We start from the raw sequence: 24,333 nt of genomic DNA on the forward strand, positions 1-24,333 counted from the left end.
ACAAATTTAATCTATAATGACAGAAAGCAGATTAGTGGTTGCCTGGGGCTGAGGGGTGTGAGTGGTAGGGACTGATGAGAAGGGGTCCAAAAGAACTTTGCTGTGTGATGAAAATGTTGTATATTTTGATTGTGGTGATTGTTACACATGTGTATGTGTTCGTCAAACTTATCAAAATGTATGTGCAAAATGGATACATTTTATAATATTTGAATTATACCTCAATAAAGTTGGTTTAAAAATATTAGATAAGAGTAAAAGACTAACAAATATCTCAAGAGTGCCTCTATTATGAAATAGAGAGGGCACACAAACAGAAAGTGCAACTTGGAAGAAAAAGAGATTATAAAAGGGAGAAGAAAGAATCCACAAAATTATTAATATCTTAGAGAACAAAAGAAGATAACAGATCAATGAAGCAAGAGAAGAACACCTTAGAAAGGAAAATCAGAGCACAAAAGAAAGCTTTTGAAAATTAAAAATAAAAAAGCAACAGTAAAATGAAAAACACAGTAGAACGGTTGGGTGATAAATGTGAGGGACTTCCCAGAAAGTAGAGCAAAATGACAGAGATGGAAAATGGGAAAGCAACGAAGCTTAGAGGACCAGTTCAGAAACTCTAATAGCCAAATAAAAGAAGTTCTGAAAAAGTACAGAAAAAAAGAGAGAAGAGGAAATCATCAAAAAAAAAAATAGCAACTCTGGAATCTAGACTGCAACAGAGCAATGCTTCCTACACACATCAAAGGGAAATTATTTTTCACTCAACTTCCATACCCAGCTGAACTATTAATCAAGTGTGAAGGTAAAATAAGACATTTTCACACAGGAACAGTCTAAAAAGCAATCACCTCAATTCCCATTAAACTATTTGCTAGGAAGTTACTAGAGCATGTGCTCCCCAAATGAAGGTGTGAACCAAACAAGGGGCAAGGACTGTATGGACCACAGGGAACTGCAGAGCAACATGGGAGAGAGGAGGGAGCATGCAGAGGGACAATGAGGGGACAGCTGGGCACCAGGAGTTGAGGGCGACCTACGCAGACTGGAAGGCTCTGGGAGAAACTTCGTCAGGGAGAGGAAACGATAGCATATCTGTTGTGTCTGACAATCTTGAGAAAGAATGAGAAAACTGCCACAGTATTCAGGTTGAGTTAATAAGTAGAAAAAATAAACTTCTCTCCCTTAAAAATAAACACAAAACAAAAAAACACAGACTATTATTAACCATATGGAAAATAAAACAACAACAACAAAACCTAAAGAAAGAAAAGTAGTCCTGGCACACTAAGTTGCTCGTCTCTGAGCAGGCGTGGAGCTGACTTGGAAGTCTGGCTGTGAGGGGAGAAGAGCAGGAGTCATGGAGGGGTTTCCCTTTGGTTTGGTTTGCTTTGGGTTGTTGTTAGTTTCCTGTATTCTGGTTTTTGCTGTTTCTTTGTTGACCTGTTTTGGTTGGTGTTGGTGTTGACGTTGTCTTGAGGAGGCAGATATTTGAGAATATGCTGTTGGGGGAGCCCCAGCAGGGAGCAGGGCCGCCACTGAAGGTTGGGGCTGGGGGAACATTGGAAGGAGCCCTGAGGTCCGGGAGTGTGGGGGAGTACTGGCCTAGGGTAGGTGGAGGGGCTCCATGTGATGGGAGGATGGAGGTAGGTCTGTAGTGTGGGAAGGGTGGGGAAGGAAGAAGTAGCCCAGGAAGGACAAGGCAGGGGAAGGTCCTCTGATGGGCTTCTTCTTTTAATTTTTAGAAATAGGCAGTGAAGGCACTCACTGTGCTGGAGGGGGAGACCAAGAGGGGCTTGTGGAGAGATAGGAGTTTCAAATGATGCTTCAGGCCATGGATGGGCCTCCACTGCTGGCTGAGGGTCTGCTGAGGTTGGAGGCAGGGAGGGCAGTGGTCAGACACACCAGCCTCTGCAAGTCAGCGTGTTCTCGGCACTCTGGGTAGGAGGACAGAAAGAGAGAGAACCATCTCTCCTTGACCAGGGAGGATGGAAGGGTCCCTCGTGCCCATACTCTGGGCAGGTGACAGGAGAACAGTCTTGCACATTGTCTGGGCCCAAGTGGTGATGTGGAGGCCCCAAGGGAGCCAGAAATCAGGACACCAAACCCACACGTGCCCGTGTGGTGCTGCCCAAGAAAGGAAAGGGCCTTTATCCATCCTTGTCCCGTGCCCCTCTCCCAGCCACCTGACACCTCACGGACCCTGACGGCCTCTGCAGCCACATCTGCTCTTTCTCACAGCTGTCTGGGAAATAACTTCTCTGGACCCAAAGAGATAGAGTTTGCTTAAGCAAGACGGGGATTCTTCCCGCTCCTCACAGATTGGGGGAGAGTCCATTCCCTATAGGTGTGTTCTCCTATCCCTGATGGAGAACATGATCATTGAGAGGAAAGTTTCAGAGTGGGAAAGAGAAGGATCTTGGTGCTTGAAACACCACCATGAAAGCCTTTCTCGAAGATTTTCAAGGGTCTCTTGCTAAAATGCAAGCATCTTCGGGAGCAGCAGCCCTTTTCAACCCCAGCGGTGAACCGGGGCAGCTGAGAACCTGTATCCAGCCAGGTCTGGGGTGGGAGAATGGGGGAGACAAGTGCTCAAGGGAGGCGGGAACATCAGGGATGCATTAATCTATGCGACACTTCAGCAGGGACGGCTCCATCCCTGCCTGGGCTCTGGGTCATCCTGCCCTGGTTCAAGGTCTGGCTCAGCCACTTACCAGTGGCCTCAGATGGGCAATGTTCAGTGTCAAAACCTGACCCTGAACTGCATGGTGGAAATGATAACAGGATTGTTGTAGGACTGTTGTGAGGTGACAGCAGAGAACATGTGGGGAGCTCTTAGCTTCAGCCACACTGAGAATGCACGCCGGCCACTGGGGACCCTCATGTGTAACACAGGAGGGAACAAAGCTGAGCAGACGGTGAGGGGCTTTCTTGATCCCTCCATCACCCCTCTCCCCCCACCTTTCTGCCTAGTGAGGCCAGAAACCCCTGCCCCTTCCATTACAGCAGGGGGCTATGACAGAGCACGGAGGGCACCCTGTGGGGAGACCCCCACGAATGGGTCAAGCATCCTTCACCTGTTGGCATCAGGGGTCAGAGAACTGCGGGACTCAGGTGAGTGGGGTGAAGGGCAGAGCAGCCCTAGTGGAGCATCTGACTGACAGGCTGGCGCTGGGCAGGCTGTCTCGGTGTGCACTCCTGTCACTGTTTGCCCAGGGCAGGGCACAGGCCAAGACGGGGGCCCCAGCCCTCCTTATAGAAGTGAGAGATCCGTGGAAATATGCTGTCTGTCCCCCTGCACTTCCCCTGCTGGCTTTCCCTTCCTGGCCTGGGTGACAGGAATGAGTTCTAGGAGGGGCCCACGGGGCCAATTCCCTTCCTCCTCCCTCTGCCACAGCCCATCCTGGGGGCTGCACAGAGCCCCTTGGTCCTGCTAGCCTCACTCTATCCTGTTGGGGTGGGTGTGGGGGAGCATCTGCAGAGAACTGATCAGGGCCTCGGCCTGGGAGGTGGGGGGAAAAGGAGTGCTTGCAGGCCTAAGGAACAGAGGGTCGGGGTGTGGAGAGCCAGGATACCCAGCAGCAGGAGCCGGCTGGGTATGGGACAGCTCCCTGGAGGATGTGACATGCCAGCTGTTCAGAGTTTAGGCTGGTGGATGACATTATCTCCATCATCATCATCATCACCATCATCATTGTCGTTCATATTACACTGCAGGCAGAGTGTGCTGGGTGATTTGTGCATGATGCTTGGGGGCAGCTGTGCCCGTCAGTGTAGCCGCTGGTGGATGCGTGTCCTGTGTGATCCACAAGGTTGTCATCAGTTCTAACCCCACACACTGAAGGCCACAGGGTCTCCCTGTGGGCCACAGAGTCTGGACATTGTATCCTCACACTCACAGGGTGGCTGTTTTCCGGCCCTGGCCATGTCATCAGTGCAGGTTGCTGATTCAGCCCCTGTCTCTGTTGGGCCTCAGTGCAGGTGGCAGAAAGCAGGGGGCTATCTTAAAAGAGGAGGGCACAATGCCCTGAGGTCCATACATGTTGTTGCAAATGGCAGGATATCCTTCTTTTTATAGCTGAACAGTATTCCACTGTATATATAGATACACCACATTTTCTTTATCCATTCATCAGTCCACGGACACCTAGGTTGTTTCCAGGTCTTGGCTATTGTGAAAAATGCTGCAGTGATCATGGGGGTGCAGATATCTCTTCAGGATAGTGATTTCCTTATGATAAGTGAGTCAGACAGAGAAAGACAAATGCTGTGTGATCTCACTTCTGGGTGGAATCTAAAAAAACAAACAAACTCATAGAAACAAATCAGATTTCTGGTTGCCAGAGCCAGGGGTTGGGCGTGGGAGAATTGGGTGAAGGGGGTCAAAAGGTAGAAACTTCCAGTTATAAGATAAAAAGTTCAGGGATGTAATGTACAACATGATGACTGTAGCTGACAATACTGCTCTGTATCTTTGAGAGTTGCTAAGAGAATAGGTCTTAAAAGTTCTCATCACAAAGAACAAGAAAATTTGTAATTATGTGAGGGGATGGATGTTAACTAGACTTATTGTGGTGATCATTTCACAATATATACATATATCAAATCATTAACGTTCTACACCTTAAACTTATACAATGTTTATGACAATTATATCTCGATAAAACTGGGGGAAGGAAGAGGAGCACAGCAGGGGCAGGAAGCCGAGGGGGGCGGCTGGCAGAGGAGGGTGCCCGAGGCCGAGTGCCAGCTCCAGCACTAACCAGCTGGGTGCTCTGCATGACTCTCTGGGCCTCTGGGGCCTCCTGTTCTTCATGGGTAACTCCCCCACCCCCTCCCAGTGCTGCTGTCCCCCGAGGGGTGAGGCTTCTCAGGCCTGGCTACTCAGGCCCAGGTGACTGAGGGTGTGAAGGGTCTGGTCAGATGACCCTGACCCTCTCGGGCCCTCACGGTGCACTTCACTTAGTGGTCAGAGGGCTCTGGCAGAAATGGCCTCCTTCCCAGGCGACTGAGGTTTGGTTTACTAGATGGGCTATTTTAACCTCTGTCACGGCTGATTAAACTTTCAGTTCTGTGAGGAAAAGCAAAACTATCAATCAAGTTTACGACAATGTCAGGAACATGGTTAATGAATAATGAACACAAAGGAATAACCATCATCTGCCCAGCGTAGAAACTTCAGGATAATTCTAGACATTTCCCTCCTTCATTCCCATCATGGTGACCACAGTTGGTACTTCCTCATCCTTCCTCAGTCCCAGGGGCTTAGCTGAACCAAGTCCTTGAATCCTCCCAGCAACCCATGAGGCGGGATGAACATTCCCATTCTGCAGACAAGGGAACTGAGCTGAGAGAGGCCACACTCGGGTTCAGGGATCCGTCAGAACCCCGTCCACTGGCTCTCAGTTCACCAACATCTGGTCAAGTCCATCCCACTCCCCAGCCAGCCCGTCTGCCTGTCCCCCTGCTGCTGCCAGACCCTCAGCGTCTCTCACCTGGACAGCTGCCACTGTCCCACAGGGAGTCCCCGCAGGTGCCCCTGGGTAAAGCACAGGCTGCAGCCTCGCTCTCAGGGGAACCCGGGCTTCATAACCTCCTGAGACCTCCCCTCCCCCCCTGCCTGGCTGGATCACCCCCCTGGCTCTGCCTAGGAAAGCCCTCCCTGCCTTCTCTGCCTGGCAAAGGCCCCCTCATCCCGGACACACCTCCCAGGAGGGCAGGGCCCCTGGCTGGGTTTTCCCGACACTCCTTGTTTGTCATTTGGAAACTTCAGTATCCTCTGTCAGTGTTGTCAGTGTTGTGGTATGGGGACTTGTTTGGCATGACTGCAGCTCTTGCTCTCAGAGGGACAGTGACCCTGTCACGGTGAGATGTGGCACATGACAGGTAACTTTGGTGCTGTGTAACCAGACCCCTGGAAATCACCCCTACTTGCTGTGTGACCTTGGGTAAATCATTTAACCTCTCTGTGCCTCAGATTCCTCATCTGAATGGTATCTACCACATGCAGTTGTCACAGGGACTAAGTGAAGAAGGAAAGCACTTCCAGCAGCACCGGCACCCAGTGTTGTTGGCAGTCCCGTCCCTGGTGTCTGCCTCCTAGCAGGCTCTCGGTGACAGTGTGTTGGCTGAAGGAAGTCCTGGAGGCTGAGCCCTCTGCGTGGACCACACCTCTCAGGGTCCATCTGTAGATCCTGCACTGTGATTGTCCCCGTGTTCCCTGTGGGGGAAGAAAGAGGTCCCAGGTAGGAGCCCAGGGTCTGCCTCCAGCGACCCAGCTCTTAGAGGCTGCCATGACCGGGTGTGATGGACACAGAACACAGGCCTCTGGATCACAGAGAGTGGGGAAAATCACTTTAAATCTGTTTTTCCAAATTGTGTTATTTTAAATGGCTTGGGTGGATGCCCACGTGTGCAGGGACACTTGGCTGGGTCAGAGGCACTTTCTCTCCTGAAAGTCCCCACTGTGACCCCAAACTGGCCCCCAGTGATTCCTAGAACAACAGGGCATGTGTGTGGGCCCCAGAGGCCTGCTCACTCCACCCACGGCTGGCAGTGCGAGCCCTCTGCTGTCTCTTTAAGGTCAGCATAAGGAGGCCTCAAATCCCCCATTCAGGCTGCTGCCGGGCTTTTGATAAGAGGTGCTTTTTAGAGTTTGGTTCTAGAACGTCAATGAAGCTCATCTCCTATAAACTGTGTCCTCTCCAGGAGGAGGGCAGATCCAGTGGGACCAACTGTGAGCAGAACAGGGGGTCAGGGGACTGGTTCCCAGAGGAGGACTGTGTGTGGATGAAGCCCCTCCCAGGCCCCCCTGCCCTGCACTGGGAAGGCCACCAGGAGAATGCCCCCAGGAGGGGCCCCAGAGCCCCACGAAGCAAGGAGGCCACAGCCACGGAAGTCATAGGAGAGAGCCTCCCACATGTCCCGGGTGGACGTGACCCACAGCTGCCTCTGCTGTGGCCTCCCCTGATGCCCCCTCAGCACATGTTTGTGGGGACCGTGGTCTGTCCTGTCCTGCAAGCTGTGGCTCTTGGTCACATCAGAGACATCAGCGTCTTCTTCATCCTTTCTCAGGCCCAGGGGGCAGTTAGCTCTTTGTCCCAGGAGCTTAAAAACCCCAGTTACCCATCTTCTTTACAAAGGCATCAGCTGCAATGGGAGGGTCTTTTGCTTTGTGGGGGCTGCAAAGTGGAACTCGGCAGCTGCCTGAACTGGCATTGTGGTGACTTTGCAGCTGAGAGCAGCCAGCCCCTTTCAATAAGGACCTGGACTCGGCCACGTGGCCTGCTGCAGACCCGGCCAGTGGTCTGGGGCTGTCCCAAATGCCCGGCTTCATCCCCCTCTGAAGCCCCTGCCCACTGGCATCAGGGCCACTGCAGGGTCTCCTCTTACTGTCACTTCCTGAGAGGTCAGGAGACAGACCTGCATGAGGACAGATCTGGGCACCCTGGGCAGTAAGCGGGCACAGGGCCCCAGGGACAGAAGGAGCAGCCCTAAGTCCAGCTCCAGGTCTCCCAGCTGAGTGAGTCTGTTTCCTCACCTGTAAAAGGACGGTCACGGCCACCTCCTGTGGCCACGGGGAGGATGACAGGAGGCTATGGAGATGGAAGGTGCTTACCTAGTGCCTGGCCCAAGGCAAGAGCTCCAAAAATGGCAGGAGGATGGTTACACAGGTGCAGATGTGGGTCCCTTGGGCTGTCGTGTTTGGGTGTTGGTGCTACCTGACCTTTTGTCCAAGTTAGGGCCACCAGGCAGGCAACATGTAAGGAATGTCTCACCTGGCCTTGGGGTAGCACCAACCTATGCCCCAGAGGTTCCCTCCTGCCCAAGACCCAGAGGCAGAGAAGTGAGGCATGCTGGCCACAAGAAGCTTTGGGGGCCAGACACCATTTCACATCTGCAGGGACCTATGGTCCCAGCACACAGTAGGTGCTCAGTCAATATGCATTCTCTGTGGTCTGATACCTTTTGGCTATTGCCCAGCAGGCTTCTTAAATGACCCCTTCCCCAGCCCTTTCCTCCCAGGGCACGTGGGCTTCCAGGGGAGCAGAGTCCCAGCAGGAGGCCTGCCCATCAGCCAGCACTGGTACTTCCAAACCCTTCCTAAGGAGCTGGATGCAGACAGAGCTGAGCAAGGAGATGCGTGAACAAAGGATCTGCACCAGGGTCGGTTGGGGGAGGAAGGGTGGTCTGAGTGAAGGAAAATCAAGACCGGGGGAGGGCATTTTTTGAGGCTGCCCATCCCAGTAACATCCAAGGTGAACAGGATGCAATCAAATGCCAAATGAAACTGCAGGTTCCACAATGACTCGGGATGGGAGGAAGGAGAGTCACGTCTGAGCATCATCTGCAAAGCCTTAGACTAATAAGGGTTTTATCCTTAGACCAATTTGCAACTGAAAAAGAGAAAACAGAGAAAGACCATATCAAACTTTATTTAAACAGAATGATTAAAATTTCAAAACATTGAGAAACCTTTGGAAAATTCAACTAAGACTTGGTTTCTTTTTTTTGGATGAGGTCAAAAATGTGCCTCTAAGGGTAAAGGGGCACATATGTATGGTGATGAATAACACTAGACTATTATATTGGTGGTGAACACGATGCAATCTATATAGAAGTCGAAATATAATGATGTACACCTGAAATTTACACAATGGTATAAGCCAATATGACCTCAATAAAATAATGAAAAATGAAAAAAAATGCGCCTCGGTCAGCACCATGGTGCTGGCTCCCTGGAATGCGATCAGGCAGTTTTGTTGAAAAAATGAGACTTCCCTCAATCAACACTTGATTGCACATTTTGTTAAAAATGTGACAAACTTCCTATCATTTATTAATTTGTCCTTTAATTTTTCAAGATAAAGCCCCAATTAAACCTTTGCTTCTAACTTACTATGAAGTTTTTTACTTAAATCTTGTTTTACTTGGACTCACTAAAAGTGGCCCTTTTCTGGTATAATTATCCTGGGATAACAAAGGACCTCCTGGAGATACCACTGAGACCCAAGTTAGTCATGGGGTCTCCAAGGTGGAAGGGAAGGAAAATGTCACCCAGTGAAACCTCGGCCTGAGGCTTGAAGCTTTGTCCTCATGGTCACTCCCCAGAGGTCAGCCAGCCCCTGCCCGTCCGCCTCCACGGCTGGGGGCTGAAGGTTTCTGAGGCCCCTGTTCTAGTGTCCAGCTCTGGAATGTCATGGGTTCTCTGAGGGAAGGATGAAGGAGCACTTGACACCAGGAGCTGACCTTCAGGGTTCCTGACTGAGCGCCCCTTCCTATCATCTCCTCTCCTTTCACCCGGACATCTCATCCGGAAACGTGGCCTCATCACTGTCACTTCACTTCCTGTCACTCTGTAGTCTGGCCCCCTTCCTCTCCTCTCGAGCGTCCCAAGGAAATCCTAAAAACAGTTTATTATCCACATCACTAATTGGAACAGAACACACAGCCCACCGCCCAGAACATTTCTGATCAGCTTCACAGAGTAAGAAGAAACTTCTGCACCTTGTTTTCTTGTGGCTTCAGGACCCTCTAGTTGAGCACAGACCCCTTGTCTTATAGGAAAAGGAAGGGGACCCCCAGGCTGGTACTTGGTGAGTTTCCAGGGAGGGTGAAGCCATCTGACGCCCCCAGTAGCGGGGAGGTTGGGAGACCGAGCGCCGGGCTCCCTGAGTGCAGTGGCCGAGCACACACAGCTGTCATCTGAACTGCCATTTGACGCTGCCTCTAGAGATTCCGTCTAAGCCAAAGGATTCCCCAGAAAGAAACTGAAATGACGGTGTTCCTGATACTGGGGAATTAACAAAACCCAAAAAACACCCCACAAAAGTATTGAACACAAAGGAACTTTATAAAGTATTTCAAAGGTCTATCTTCCACCGTGGACATCTGCAAATATTTGTTGGGTGAGTTTTATCCCTATGACAGGAGAATATCCATGAAGACTCAGAAACATGCCACAGGATGGGTGCTCAAAAGAGCCTGTGGAAAATTCCAGTAGAGAGTTCTCAAGATCCAGTCCAGTGGTCAGCAGGGGATCTTTGTTTCATGGTCTCTCAGATCACAGTCCCCACTTCCCACCCCACTGCCCCCTGTCACAAATAGGAAATGACCCTGAAAGACGGCTCAGTACTTGGAGGCTAAAGGCAGCAAGTCCCCAACCCTGACAGGAGGGGACACGGGAGAGTCAACATAACACCCACAAGACACAGAGCGTTGCTCTTCTTTTGGTTTCTTTTTTCCACCATCGAGAGCATTTCTGCATTCTAAAAAGTTATGCTGGAAGGTGGCCAATCAGTGAATACTGTTGGGTTTTCAGCTAAACTTCTTCCGCTTTAAAGTTCCAAAATCTTTCATTGGATTAAACAGAAATCATATGGACCGTGTACAGCAGAGTGGCTACGCATGAAAATACCTGAAACCAAGAAAAATAACCATTAATGGGAATGCATGGGGAGAGGGCAAGGCATGGGCTGTCCGTACTGGGCCGGCTGCTCACATATCCCTCCGGATGACAGCCCTGAAGTGCGTGGACCACTGCTGCTTCCCATCACTCACGCAGACATCCTCTCTTGCTGAGCCCAGATATGGCCCCAGAATGCTTTCGGCACAGAGCTCCAGGTGACCTAATGATCCACTGGACGTGGCCTGGTTCTGTGACGTTGGGCATAGGGTCAAGAGTTTCCAGCACAGGCACAGCATTTAGGGGCTACGCACCATGACTCTTGAAAATGCCCATAAATACCAGCCGTCCCCGAGCCTGCTCTCTCCCTGCCCCACGCGGGGGCCAACCCTTCACCCTCACTGACCAGAGGCGATGAGTAACCCAGTTATTTAATAACACATTTAAGAGAACTCATCTGGGAACTCTGAAGTACTCTGGCTGAAAGGAGCAGTCACACATGAGTGAGCGGCCCCCCAAAAAACACCTCTCCCCGTCAGGTGGGAGCAGTTTACTGTCTGAGCTGTTCCAGACCCCGTAAGAACCCTGGGCAGAGGCACCTCAGAAGTCCCCACAGGAAGAGGAAACAGAGACTTATTTTCCAAGTGAGGGCAAGATATGGCACCTTGGGGACATTGACAGCCAGGGACATGAAGGGACATCCTTATGCTTTCAGAAACCCCTCTCGCTAAACAGCTGCCCTTATTGCCCACCCCTGTTAAGATCCGGAAATCTCCAGATTTCGGCAGAAATTTCCAGCTACCCTCAGTCAGCTTCCACCAATCCCAGGGATCCCTCCAGTGCAGACACTGTGCTGCCAGCAAAGGAGGCGGAAGCTCAGCTTTTGAGGCAGGTCCCCATCAGGAACCACAGAGGGCGAGAGGAGGCCAGATGCTTCCAAAGGCCAGGGATGTGTGGGAGAAGGTCTTGAGACACCTCCCACACCTTGGACTGGCCATCCCCGAGACCACAGGAAGGGCATGTGATGGTTGGGCAGGGTCTGGGGTTAAATCCTGAGTAATCATGACTCCTCCTCCCCTGTGCACTGACACAATTGATACTGTGAATAGAAAGGCGAGACTTCACAGTGAACAGAGCTCATATTTCTCCTTGGTGGTCTCAGCCCAGTGCCCCTGCCTGCTGAGAACATCGTGATGCTTGATTCTGACACTCCTGACTGCCTGGGCATGGTCATGTTTCTCCAACTCAACTAACAAACGGGGGGACACGATCAATGGTGGACTGGATAAAGGGACGCTGGTGTAGTCATGAATGGAACACACCACAGCAACGAGAATAAACACTGTACATCTCCACCCAACAGTGGGGCTGAGCCTCACACACCTACGGTGGAGAGAAAGAAGCCAGACATAAAGGAATACACACTGTGTAATTCCATTTACATGAGGTTCACAAGCAGGCAAAACCGAACGAGGCAGCTGGAAATCAGGACCGTGGTCATCCTTGGTGTGGGTGCACAGTGATGGGGGCAGGACAAGAAGGGGATGTGGGAGCTGTTTATGATGTTCTATTTCTTAATCTGGATGCTTGTTACACAGAGGAGTTCACTTTATGGAAACTCATCAAGCTGTACAGTTGTATCCTGCTCACTTCTCTGGATCTGTGCTGCATTTTGATAAAAATAAAAGAGAAAGGTCAGAAAACTGTAGATTCCAGTGGTTCTCAGCTAGAGATCTGTCCAGTGGGCAGGGGCATTAATTCAGCCCATCTGGGTTGTTCCATCAAGTGCTGACCCACTAGTCACATTCCATCTACATTTCAGTACCATTGTCTGCAATAATTTTACAGAACTTGTCAAATGTCTTGCTGATGTCTGTTCAGAGAGAAGGCTTCTGGGGTTGGGATGGGGGAGGTATAGGCTCTAAGGTGAGGGGGAGATGAAACAGTGTCATTTGAAGGATAACAGAGAAGGCAGATTACCAGTCTCCCAAGGGAAGGGAGAGCAACCTAGGGGCTGCCTGGCTGTCCTACTGTTTAGAAACCAGCCATCTTGGGAGATGAGCCAATACGGGAGACATTCCCACACTGTGGGATATGTGAGGGGGTGCAGGGAACATGAGGTGGCCATGTTGATGACCTGGGGAGCAGGCTGGGAGCATAAGAGGAGCATGTGGCTTCCCCCGGGCAGGGGACGGGCCCACAGGGACCAGCAGACAAGGCTTTAAGGAACTTTCCCCCAGAGCCCAACAGTGCCCACCCTGTGGGTTTTCTCTCAGCCTCTGCTCTGTCCTCTCCAAAATGGGGGGACGGCACAGCTTTGGCTCCTGGAGCTGACATCTTGTGATCTGTCATTACATTTGACCTTGGAATTTCCATAATTCATAGGATGACATCTAGAAATCTGAGGAGCACTATTTCTGAAACTTTTTCTTATTTTTTAAACAATACTCATCGCTAGAAATACATTTAATATGGTTATTGAGTTAGCACACTGGTGAAAGCCCACCCATGCACAGCTCTGGAAAAAAGTTTTATGAAACAATACATTCTCTTATCCTGTCATTCCAACTCATTCTAACAAAAAGAAAATCCAGGTCACGACCTCACATGACCTCACCCACCAATGGGTCTGGCCCAGCAGTTGGAGAACGTTTCTTTTAGAACTCAGAGGCCCGCACGCAATGTGCCCCCCAGTCACACACAGCTGGCACCCCCATTTGTTCAGCTAATGGGGTGAATTAGGTTCAAGCTCCTGTTCCACCCGGTGCTCCGGGTGAGGCCTCAGGAGGAAGCTGTTTAATATCTCTGCAGTCCTCGAGGGAAACGTCCAGGAATTACCGTCTCATTTCATAGACGAGCAAGTCGAGACCCAGAGAGCACAAGGGACCTGCACAGGGAATTAGTGGGGATGTGACCTCTGGCCCCTCCTCCTCCCACAGGTTCTCAGAGCTGTGGGGCAGGAGACACCGTTATGAAGAGCTGAGGGCCTAATCGCAGCAGCAAACACCCACAGCTGGGGGTCTGGACTCGCTGGGTCCAGAAGGGCCTCCCCACCACCCCAGCCCCACAGCCAGGGCCCGGGGAGACACTGGCCACTCGATTTTCCAGCCCAGGCCTCAGTGCTCCCTGCCTGACTGTGTGCTTCCATGGAAGACCACTCAGGGAGAGCCAGGAGACCCAAGTGGCCAGACTCACTGCTCCAAACTGGTGCTGAGTGTGGGTGACAGAGCTCCTGGCCTGGACACCAGCCCCACCAATTCCTGGTGATCTAGAGCAGGTTATCCATGCTCTTGGTGCCCTGGCTCTCCACCTGTGAAATGGGGATGATAACAGTGCCAACATCCCAAGGCTGTTGTGAGGGTTCAATACGATCCTTCACGGAGAGCTCAGGCAGTGCCGGGCACTCAGCACTCATGTCTCCTCACACATCCACCCTCCACAAAGCCCACCCAGAGACGGACCCCCGGGCCAGCCCAGGTCTGGGCAGCGCAGCACTGACCGGATGATGAAGGGAGTCTTGGGCACTTCCCTTCCCTTCTCCGGGCCTTTGTTTCTTCGGAAACGAGGGGAAGGTTTATTTTATTCCAAAGTTAGTGAACTAAGAAAAGATGAGAGAGCTCGGCCAGCCTTCCACTCAGACCCTCTGTCAGTGGGCAGTGGGAGCTGTGAACTCAGGCCGGTTGACTGGGAGACTCACCGCAGCAAAGACATTTTCAAGGTATTGTTCAGGTGGGACTGTATCTTTCATGGTGCTGGCGGCCAAAACTTCTAGGAGTGAAGAGACGATGTAAAACAGGGCAGCAATATGGTGGTAGACTCTGACCTGCAGGGTCAGAAAGGGCTTTCAGAGAGATGGGGTGCCCAGACGTGGAGACATGGGGCAGCTGTGGTCCCAGCAGAGACCGTCCACCTGACCTGTCCCCTCCCAGCATGGCTCAGGTCCCTTGGTCATCTTCTGCTACTTCCTTTGACTCCCCGACCCCATCCACCATCACCATTCCTCCAACACCTTCCTCCCAGGGGTCCTTTGTCCAGCTGAGTTTTATCTCACTGGTTTGGGGGCAGAGTAAGGACTTCAGCTGCTTTCCCTTGAGGGGGGATCAAGTGAGGGGGCCGCTTCTGATTGAATAGGTAGAAATTGGTTCTGGACCTGAGGAGTGTCATCCATGGTCACAATCCTAGTTCAGATGTGGCCTCGGTGACCAGTGCAGGTGAGAGAGGCCCAGGACATTTCCATTGTTATTTTGTTGTTGTTCATTTTGGGGGGAGGCGTGAAGGGGGCCCCAGGTATGTTTACACACAAAAAGGTACCAGAATAGGGTTCTGAGTTATTGGAATTTGGAGGTGATTTCACAAGTCTAAGTAGGAGACCTTTTGAGAGTGAGAGGCCCGGCCAAATGGCCCCCACCCTCTTCCAGGGGACATAATGGGCAGAGGTCCCAAGCGTAAGTTTCACGCTCTTCATGGGCCTCAAAGCAGAATTTATGCAGAACAGAGACCACAGGCCATCTCTGTCCCCCACCAAGCCCCTCTCTGGTGAGCCGGCTTTAGAAGGCTGTGACGGGGAGCTGGGCAGTAAGCAGGGCCTCACACGGGCAGCCAAGGCCAGTCCCCAGGACCCTGCTCCCCCAAGATGGAACCCAGCCCTCCTGGATGATAGGAGGTGCCGACAGGCCCTGGCAGGTGCAGGCGGGATGGGAGGGGGGTGGGCTGCTGGTTACCCATGAAAAGGCCGTCCTGCAGGAGGAGGCAGAGCAGCCCCAACGGGATCAGACAGCGACAGCCACCCTCTGCCCTCACCTCCTCCTGACCTTGCTGCAGGAGCCCTGGGCTGCTATGCACACTCGGAGCTGAAGGCCTGGCCAGCTCAGCCTTGGAACGCGGGTGGGAGACGTCTACAGGGCAGCCTCACCCAGCGCTGGAGAAGCCAGCCTCCCAGGGCAGAGGGTCCAATACTACCCACCCCCTCAAACATCCAGGAATGCGACTCACCAGGGTGACCCAGGAAGTCTCCCCATCATGGGCGCCAATTATGTAGAGGACGAGCAGGGCAGTGGTGCCTATGAAGCAGAACACAGACACGAACATCACCCAGCCCTGGTACAGGGGGAGGGGCACCAGGGACGAGGCGATGAGGATCCACACCAGGCCCCCAAAGACCTGCAGAGGGAAGGAGGGCAGGGGTGAGCATCAGACCAGGAGAGCCCATGGCCAGGAAGGGCCAGACCCAGGAGTCATGCTGCAGCACAAGGGGCAGAAAATAAGAAGGAGGCAGAGAACAGCGGTGGGCACTTCTCCACCAAAAATGACTCTTTCACCCCCAAGGCTCTAGCCTGGATCTCCAATCTCAGTGTTTCCCAATCCCCTGCTTGCTTGCTTTTATTCACTTTTTAAATATAATTTTAATTTGTTATGTAACAAGCACTAATACAGTTATATGCGAGATGCTGTCCTAAGCACTTTACAAACGTTAGCTCAGTTAATCCCCACACAACCCTATGAGCAAGGTACTGACCCATTTGTCACATGGGGAAAGTGAGGCACATGGAAGTTAAGTAATTCATCATCCTAAGAAAGGAGTTATGCCATCCAGTATTAACATCAGAAGGGCTAATTTTGAGATTATATCTTTCCTAGTATTTTTGAAATAAAAATATCGTTTCTTGGGGCTGGCCCCATGCTGGAGTAGCTAAGTTTGGCATGCTCCACTTCAGCGGCCTGGGTTTGCGGGTTTGGGTCCCCGGTGCAGACCTACGCCACTCGTCAGCCATGCTGTGGTGGCGACCCACATACAAAATAGAGGAAGACTGGCACAGCTGTTAGCTCATGGAGAAACTTCCTCTGGGGGAAAAAGAAATCCTCTCTCATGAAATGGTAGTAACCAGGAGATTTTTAGTTCTTTATTGGCAAAATAAATTAGCCACACTATGTCACTAGAGTTTTTTTTTAAAAATTGGTTCCTTAAATCCCCAAGTCCAGGAAGTGCTCTGAGTGCTGGAGCTGGGGCTGGAGAGAGGGCCCAGGTCAGCCCAGTCTCCTCGGGTGGCCGAGGATGGGCGTGAGAGAAGCACTCCCCCGTCATTACCCAGAAGACACCCCAGTTGATGCTCACAGGGTCAGTGAGTCCCAATCAAAGGGGAGAGTAGGGACAGACGTGGGGTCACAACACCCCTCAGTGCCACAGTCCCGCTCCCCCTGTGGACAAGCATACCGCAAGCTGGGATTCTCTGCACTTCTCTCCCCTTCTCCTTGTCCCTCTTCATCCCAGTGACATCAGCTCAGCCTCATCCACTGTCCCCACCCGGACAAGTACTGTGCTGGGAGTGGGCTGGGACATGGCTGGAGACGACTTTGCAGCCAGAGGTTCCATGTTCCAGAGAACATGTTCACATGTTCTCAGGGAGCCCTGCGTTCTCCTTTGCAGCATTCAACACAAGACAGATGTATCTGGTTAGTGACAAAATGGCACTGCCCCTGACCAGGTGAGGGAGGGGGTGAGGGTCCCCCTGCTCACGGCTGATCTGGGGTGTGGGACACAGGGAGGCGTGTCCAGCGTCTGTCAGTGTCCAAGTTAGTTACCTGGCCCTCAGGGTCTCTTGTGAGAGGGCTGTGCCTAAACACGCGACTGATGGACCAAATCCCAAAGGAACAGTTGGCCTTGCACATGGAGGGGAGAGCCCTCAGTTATGGAAGCCCACGTGGGACCCAGCGGGCTGGAGATGTTTGTATGAGGCCAATGGACATCGCATTGAGGGACACTGAATGCCACATCAGGAAAACGGTTTCTTTGTCACTGTCTTCAGTTTTTCTGACTAAGGCAGGGAGAAGGGCTCAGGGTGGAGCCAGGTGTCTGGACTCCCCTAGAACAGGTGTTCCAAGAACGGGCAGGCAAAGGCGATCTGGAGAAGGGCAATGTTTTTATTTTTAAGGTAGTGATAGAGGTATTTTGGAAGAAAATTGACTGTAGAACACATAGGAGGTAAATGAATGCACAGGTGGTCCCTGGAAATGGTAAAATCTGAGAAGGCGGCTCTCAGAGCCTGGTCTGCAGACTCAGCTCACTGCACCTCCTTCAGCTCGATTCCTCCCGTGTGGCTCAGTCAGGAACCAAAGGCAGGATAAGTGAGGGGAGGTCAGAGCGCAGTCACCACACCGAGTGTCACCACAGAGTCCTAAGTGTGCACTAGCGAGTGTGGCCCCAGCTCTGGGCTGAGCTTCCAGCACCCAGTGCAGAGGGAAGCTTCCAGGTCAATCCCAACTCTCCACCTGCTGTGGGCGTGTGCTCTCACAGTGTGATGAAGACTGTGTGCCAGCTCCCTAGGAATGCTCGCTCCTTCTCTCTCTCTCTCTCTCTCTCACGTGCGCGCGCACACACACACGCACACACACACTTTCTTTCACACACACACACTTTCTCTCACACACACACAAACACACACACTCTTATGCAGCTTCCCGGGGTCTATGGAAGAATCTGTCCACAGGAGCAAAGACCCGCTGTGCCCCATCCCAGCCCTGCCCCCTGGTACCTCAGGACCCTGTCCCCCATCTGAGTCCACCTCCTTCAAAAATCCTTATAAAAACATGCTGACTTTTTTTCTTCGTATGGTTTAACTATAGCACTAAGTTTCATAGTAAGATGGTGGGGAGAAATTCTCTCTCTTTTAGACAGCTCTAATGAGAGATAATTCACATACCATACAGCTCACCCATTTAAAGTGACAGTTGAATGGTTTTAGGATATTCACAGATCTGTGTTACCATCTAGATTTGGGATTCAAAGAGAGAGGAGGGGAGTTCAGGTCTGTAGCTGATATTACCAGGGCGAGTGTGGACTGGGAAAGGCCCTGTTCAGGCCTGCACCCCCACTTCCCTGAAGTCCAGGGCGATCTTCTCTCCACAGTACCCACTACACCTCTGCCCCCCAGCACTGGCCGTGAGCATGATGAACAATCAATGACCAGTATCACCCTCCCACACGAGGTAGAAGATGGTCACCAGCTCCTGAGTGGAGGAAAGCTCCTCCAGATCCACAAAGCTGGGAGCTCTCACACAGGCTTGTCTTGGCCTGGATGGAAATTTTTCCTACCACACCTGTACCCCCTGGCTTTATCCAGCAGGCTAAACAGAAACAAGGAGGTTCTGGGAAAAATACGGGTAAGCCATCTCTAAGAGACAAAATCTGTGGAAATGTAGACCAGACGGAAGAGGCTTCAGTGAGAAAAACAAAAGGTATTGATGGGAGTCACCAAATAGGTCAGTAGTGTAGTCAGTCAACAAAACAGGTGTGCGCCTGCCAACAGTGAGAAGAAACCCCCATCAATGGCCTGGCGCTTCTCTGAGGGTCCCGGGGTCTCCCTGGGGAATTGGTGGTGACTGTCAGTTTCACCCTCTGTCTGCCCTTGGGGTCAAGGACCCTGTTATGATTCACAAACATCAGCCAGCTGGGAGATGAGACCCTAGCCCCTGTCCTACCCCTGCCCGCTGAGAACAAATGTGTCAAAGGGCATGGTCCATGCAGGGATATGAGCGGACTCAGGGTCCAGGCGGGAGACAGACCATAAGCAGGGGTCTGCAGGACAGGAAAGGGGTGTTCTCAGGGTGGGCTTCCAAGTGGAGGTGTTGGGTAAGCCGGGCCTGAAGGAAAGAGGACTTAGCCCCCCCATGCCACCTGCACCAAAGGAGTACCACAAATGGAGAGCAGTGAGAACTGGGGGGCTGGTTCTGGAAAGAGTCCTAAGACAAAAACCTGGGTGCTTCCCTCCTGCCGGGCCCCTCAGTCCAACTGTCCCTCACTTATCACCAAGCAGCTGCAGGGCAGGGTGGGGGCTGGGGGAGGTGGGGCACAATTTTGTGCAGAAGCTCTCCTCTCCCTGCTCCAGTGCCCGCCCAGACAGTGATGCAGTGACGTGACGCCGATGACAGATCAGTTCTGAAAGGTTTAATCCCGGGCCCTCTGGTGACTGGTTCCTTCACCTTCGGGCAGATGCAGCACTTTGCTCTGCACTCAGGATTCACAGAGCTTTCCCCACCCGTACTGGCACCAGGCGGGCAGGGCCGTGCTGGAGAGGCTCAGGAAGTCCCCACCCCCAAGGCAGAAGGCAGGACAGGACTGCCATGGCCCCCTCTTCCCCTTTGGCCACCCCATCAGGCTGACCAGGGGTAGCTCCGAGCAGAGGAGCCACTGGGAAAGCCCACAGAGCGTGCTGTCTGTGCAGTACTTGGGGACCCCAGGGACAAGTCACGTGTGACCTCCACAGCCCCGCCCACCCCCAAATCTCACTCTCCCCTGCCTGGTGCACCCTGCCCGGGAAGGTCGTCTAAGATCAGAGGTGGTGCGGGATCGCCTCACAGCCCCTCCTGCAGTTGCCCCCTTTCAGCGCGGATTGGCCAGTGGATCTCGGGGCAGGTGTTTGACTTATTAGTAAATTAATGATAATTGCACATAATAGCTATTGAGCAGGAGTGTGTGCACCACGTTGTTTGAAGAGCTCTGTGGACATTACACTCACTTACTCCTCACAGCAAGCCTTGAGGTGGGTGCTATTACAGCCCCATTTCATTGATGCAGAAACTGAGGCACAGTGGCCTGCTCACATTCCACAGCTGCTGAGGGCCGGCTCTGACAGGCTGCCCATGGAGCCAGGTCAGGACGTCCCTGCATGTGGCAGGTACCCAAGGAGACCCACAGGCCGTTCACCATGAAATCTCCCCGGTGTAGGGTCGGCTTTGGAAATGGCCATGAGAATAGTAACATGGGGGGAGAGGAGACTAGCCCCTTAGCCGTCATCCTGCTCCCAGCCGCCCTGGGTCTAGAGGAGAAGAGATCACAGAGGAGGAAGCGATGGGAGGCAGGCTCCCCTCCCCAGCCCTCCACTGGCTCAACAGGCTCTGTTCCTTCAGAGGAAAGAACACCAAGGTTTGTGTTTAAGACCAAAACACAAGAAAAGATCAGAACCCTGAAGGGCATGGCTCCCTCTTCAGCAGACACAGGGCTGTGGTCCTCATCCCCGGGTCCATCAACACGACCTTTGTCACCCCCACCCCGACCCCTACTAACAGGGTAGGGATGTGAGCTTCACCTTCTGTCCTTCCTGCTTTGCTCTTTTCCTGGAGTGACCCCGCCCCCCAACAAAGCCTGTGCCCTGGGCCCTCTAAGGGCCTCCTTCAAAGTTGGACCATGGAGTTTCAGGGGTCCTCCCCCTCCTCCCCCTCTCCTCCCCTCTCCCCTCCCAGCCCAACTGCCTTCTAACAGGAGCGGGGGCTCTGGTGTGGCATTTCAGGTCAGCTGAGACTGGCTGTGTGGCCCTGGGCCTTCCTCCTCCCCCTGCTTGTGCCTATCAGTGTGTGATGGCTGCTGACAAGGCTTTTCTTTTAGTTCCTACATAGTTTTCTCAGGTCCTCGGGCCTTGGTGCATTGAAGCGATTCAACACAGGGTTGTTTAGCCCCAGTGTGGGCAGAACAGTAGCTATTACTGAGCTGGGACTGGTAGAGAGCCTGGAGCGGAGACTTAAGGCCAGTAGGTCACCCTAGGAAGTCATTATGCTGCTGGTGCCCAGCAGGAGCCGACCAGGAACCAAACCTTCCACCAGAATCTAGAAGGCAAGTCAGGGCTCCATGATGCAGACAATCCAGGGACCTGCTCCGTGCTCCCGGGAACAGTCTGAAACCTGTGAGGAGTCGGCTTGCACCTCCCCATGGCATTAGTGCTTCAGGGACGAGGGGGCCCCTCACCCACTGTCCCCATCCATCAGCACCGAGGAGAACCCCTGCTGGGCTATCCCATCAGCCCTGCCCTTGGCGGCCTTTGGTCCAAAACACTATTTCCAGGGCCTGGTACTTGAGAGGCCAGGAGGGAGCCCCAGACAGGCTGTGTCACAGGTGGAAGCCAGGGCTCAGCTCTGAATCCATCAGGAGTCAGCCCCCAGCCCCCACCCAGTCTAGACTGGCTGGCCCCATCACACCTCAAGGCAGGCCCCAGGGGGCCCAGTCCCCCACCCTAGCGATCCCTCAGAGAAGATGCCTGAGCCCAGAGCAAAGCCAAACCCTTCCTAATGCTGCAGAAGCGGCCTCGGCCAGCAGCCCAGTGTGCTCTCCACTCTCTGTGAGCCTGTAGATGAGCCATTTCGGGAAAGAATGTTCCAGTGGGTGCAAGCCCCTCCCCACTCTGGGCCTGGGTGTCCCTATCTAGAAATGGTGGGGCTGGGCACAGTGGTGTCCAGGGTTTCTTCTAGATGTCACTTCCTTGATTCTGGCTAGCCCCAGGACCAGAAGTCACTCAACTCTCACAAATGCAGTGATATGGGGCCACCAGGCACCTTTGGTCCCCTTAGTCCTTTCCCCAAACCCTCCATGGATGACAGAACCTGCTCCCTTTGCTGTTCACACCCTCCTACCTCCATCAGCCAATAAGAAGCTGGGGTCCTGTTTTTAAACAGTCAGTTTTGGACAGGTTTACTCTTTTCCAACCAACTCTTCTGCAGTGGGGGTGCCGGGAAACCAGTCTCCGTGGCTGCGATGCTCTGCACCCACAGAATACACACAGCACACCCCCTCCCAGCTAAGGGCCTGTGGCTCCTGGGGAGTTTACGTTGAGGGCAGTCTGAAGCCTAGTGACACAGTGAGCACTTCACCAGGAGCCCAGGGTAGGAAGCGCTTTCTCACAACCACCAGCAAAGCTGTGGGGCTCCAGCCTCAGGAGGGACCAATCACAAGTACAGAGGCCTTAGGACTGCTGAACCTCAGCCAAGGCAGAAGACTGCTCAGCCAGCCTCCTCCCCTCCACCCACACCACACATAGGGCAGAATGACTGTGTCAGAGCAAAGGATGGCCTGTTTTATTATTTCCAGATCAAAGTTGTCGCAAATCCATTCCCTTGCCAGAAAATTTCAAAGGTCAGAAGAGAATCATCTAGATTCAGCTCCTCCTACACCAGCCCAATCCCCAAACCTCGGTTGGTGATGCTCAGGTTTCTTTTGTTGATTTTAGTAAACGAAATCCTAACCCTGGACAAAGCTGGGCGCCTCTACAAGGAGGTCGCTCTCCAACAAGGGCTTCCTCTGCGCGGCCCATGGGAAGGGGGTCAGAGCGCAGCTTCGGAACCAGCGCAACAGATGGAGCCTGGCCCGCTTCCAGCATCTGACTCGCGCTGCGATTTTGGTTTTTCCACCGAAGTCCTGGAGACTCTTTCCCCCATTGTAGTTGTTCTAAAACGAACAACTGGGGTCGGTTTGCCTCGGGGCAGGCTTTCCTCACCCGGGCCCCGACGCTCCTGGGAAACGCGCGATCTGTGGATCTGGTCGGGTCAGCCATGCGGAGCCCCCGCTACAGCGCGCGGCACAGCCCATCCCGCCCCCTCCCCGGCTCAGCGCGCCAGCCACTCACAAGCTCCCAGATGAAGAGCAGTTCCGGGAAGGTGGTGAAGACAGCGAATCCTCTAGGCGATCGTCTGTCGTCCACACCGGCACGCCGGCGTCGGCTTAAGTAGAGCAAATAAGCAGCTTGGCCTCCGACCTGACCGCTCGCCTGCTCGGCAGACCCCATGGGCCCGGACGCCCCTTGAGCGGGTTGAGAGCAGAGGAGCCCGGGACCCGGGAGGGAGGTGCCCGGGCCACCGTCCGCCCTGCCCTGTCCGAGCCATTGGTGCGCGCCCCAAAGGACCCGCCCGAGTGCCTCCTGCGCCGCCCTGAGCGACCGGAGGGCGCGCCGCAGGCTTGCGGAGCTGGGGTCGGGGCCGGACTCCTGCGTCCCATCTCCGGTGGCCATCTTCCCTGGGGAGCAGGACAAAGCCACTTCAGGGAAGCTCTTACACGCTTTGCACTCTTCGCAGGTGGTCACCATCCCTTAAGGATGATAACAATAACTAGGCTCCCAAAACTCCCCACCGTGGCACCCCTCGGGTCACCATTGCTTTAACTGTTCTTAAATTGTGTCTTCATCTTGCCACTGGGCGCGTTAATATGAGCGACCTCGGCGTCCAGGCTCACGGTGAAACGAGGTCCTAGTCCCGCCCGCAGCTGCAGGCTGGAGGTCTGCAGGGTTGGTGTTGAGACCAGCTCTGACCACCAGCCTTTCTCCCCGCGCCTTCGGAGCCGGCGCCAGGAACCCTGCACCCAAGGTCCACGCCACTCAGTGCTGGAGCTTCCAGTCTGTCTGTATGACGGTAGGAGGTTTCTCGCGGCCCTGTCACCCCCGGAGGAGGTGGTGGGGGGTGGCGGTGCTGGGGCAGATCTGCATGGAATCCAAGGGACAGGAAGGGCCTCCTAGAGCAGATCTATGCCCTCTCTCAGAGGGGGCAGCCCTGCGCCTCTGCGGTGCAAGACTCCTCCTCCCTGTGTCCTGTGACTACCTGTTGCTGCTGGGTTTTTGTTTTCTGGATCACAATTTGTTCTTTTTTGACTTTATTTTTAAACAAGTATCACACTCCAGGAGTTTGCCTGTTTTGTTTTTTGTTTTTAATTTAGATACTATTAGTCCTACAAATCCTAAAGCTGAAAATCTGCCCACAGTCCAGGGCATGCCCCCAGCTCAGACTCCCCAGCACTTCTGTGGCTTCACCCACAGCCACAGCAGGGCACAGCCCCCCTCTCTCCAGTGGGACCCTCACCCTCTCCCCTCTACACAGCTCTTCTTCCTTCCCAGTCCCTATGGAGAGAAGTAAATTCCTGGACATGTTTTCCAAAAATTAAAATAAAATACCATGCCCATGAGCTGTCCCTTCTACCACTTACGGAGAGGGACCAGGCCTCTGAAATGAGAACACCCCACTGCACCTCTGGGAGCCTCCTCAGAGCTGCTGGCCTTGGTGCCCTGAGACCCAAGGTGTCCATCTCCTTCCTCCCGAGGAGACTCTGGTGGGGACAAGCCAAAAGTCGCTCTCAAGCAAATCCATCCAAACCTGTTTGGCAATTTCTCTGTCAGTACTCA

At 53.1% G+C, this 24,333-nt stretch overlaps 1 protein-coding gene across 5 annotated transcripts; it reads right to left on the reverse strand.

Moving 5' to 3' along the window:
- Positions 1 to 6,248: 6,248 nt before the first annotated feature.
- Positions 6,249 to 23,247, reverse strand: LOC147912059 (MAL-like protein). 5 transcript variants are annotated; one of them, XM_087426147.1, is made up of 4 exons: positions 22,792 to 23,247; positions 15,398 to 15,565; positions 14,103 to 14,228; positions 6,249 to 8,396 (listed from the first exon to the last, which is right to left on the reverse strand). In XM_087426147.1, exons 1-4 carry the CDS (start codon positions 23,245 to 23,247, stop codon positions 8,358 to 8,360), a joined length of 789 nt encoding a protein of 262 aa, XP_087282273.1. In that variant the 3' UTR covers positions 6,249 to 8,357. The 5 variants fall into 5 exon arrangements, with proteins under 5 accessions (XP_087282273.1, XP_087282274.1, XP_087282272.1 ...); XM_087426148.1 differs by lacking the exon at positions 6,249 to 8,396 and adding an exon at positions 8,420 to 10,417 and having other exon boundaries at positions 14,103 to 14,173; XM_087426146.1 differs by lacking the exon at positions 6,249 to 8,396 and adding an exon at positions 8,420 to 10,417.
- Positions 23,248 to 24,333: the final 1,086 nt, after the last annotated feature.

The sequence above is a fragment of the Ceratotherium simum genome, chromosome 40, assembly GCF_057802395.1.
Source record: "Ceratotherium simum simum isolate JZ-2026a chromosome 40, ASM5780239v1, whole genome shotgun sequence".
In the NCBI taxonomy this organism is placed as follows: Eukaryota; Metazoa; Chordata; class Mammalia; order Perissodactyla; family Rhinocerotidae; genus Ceratotherium; species Ceratotherium simum.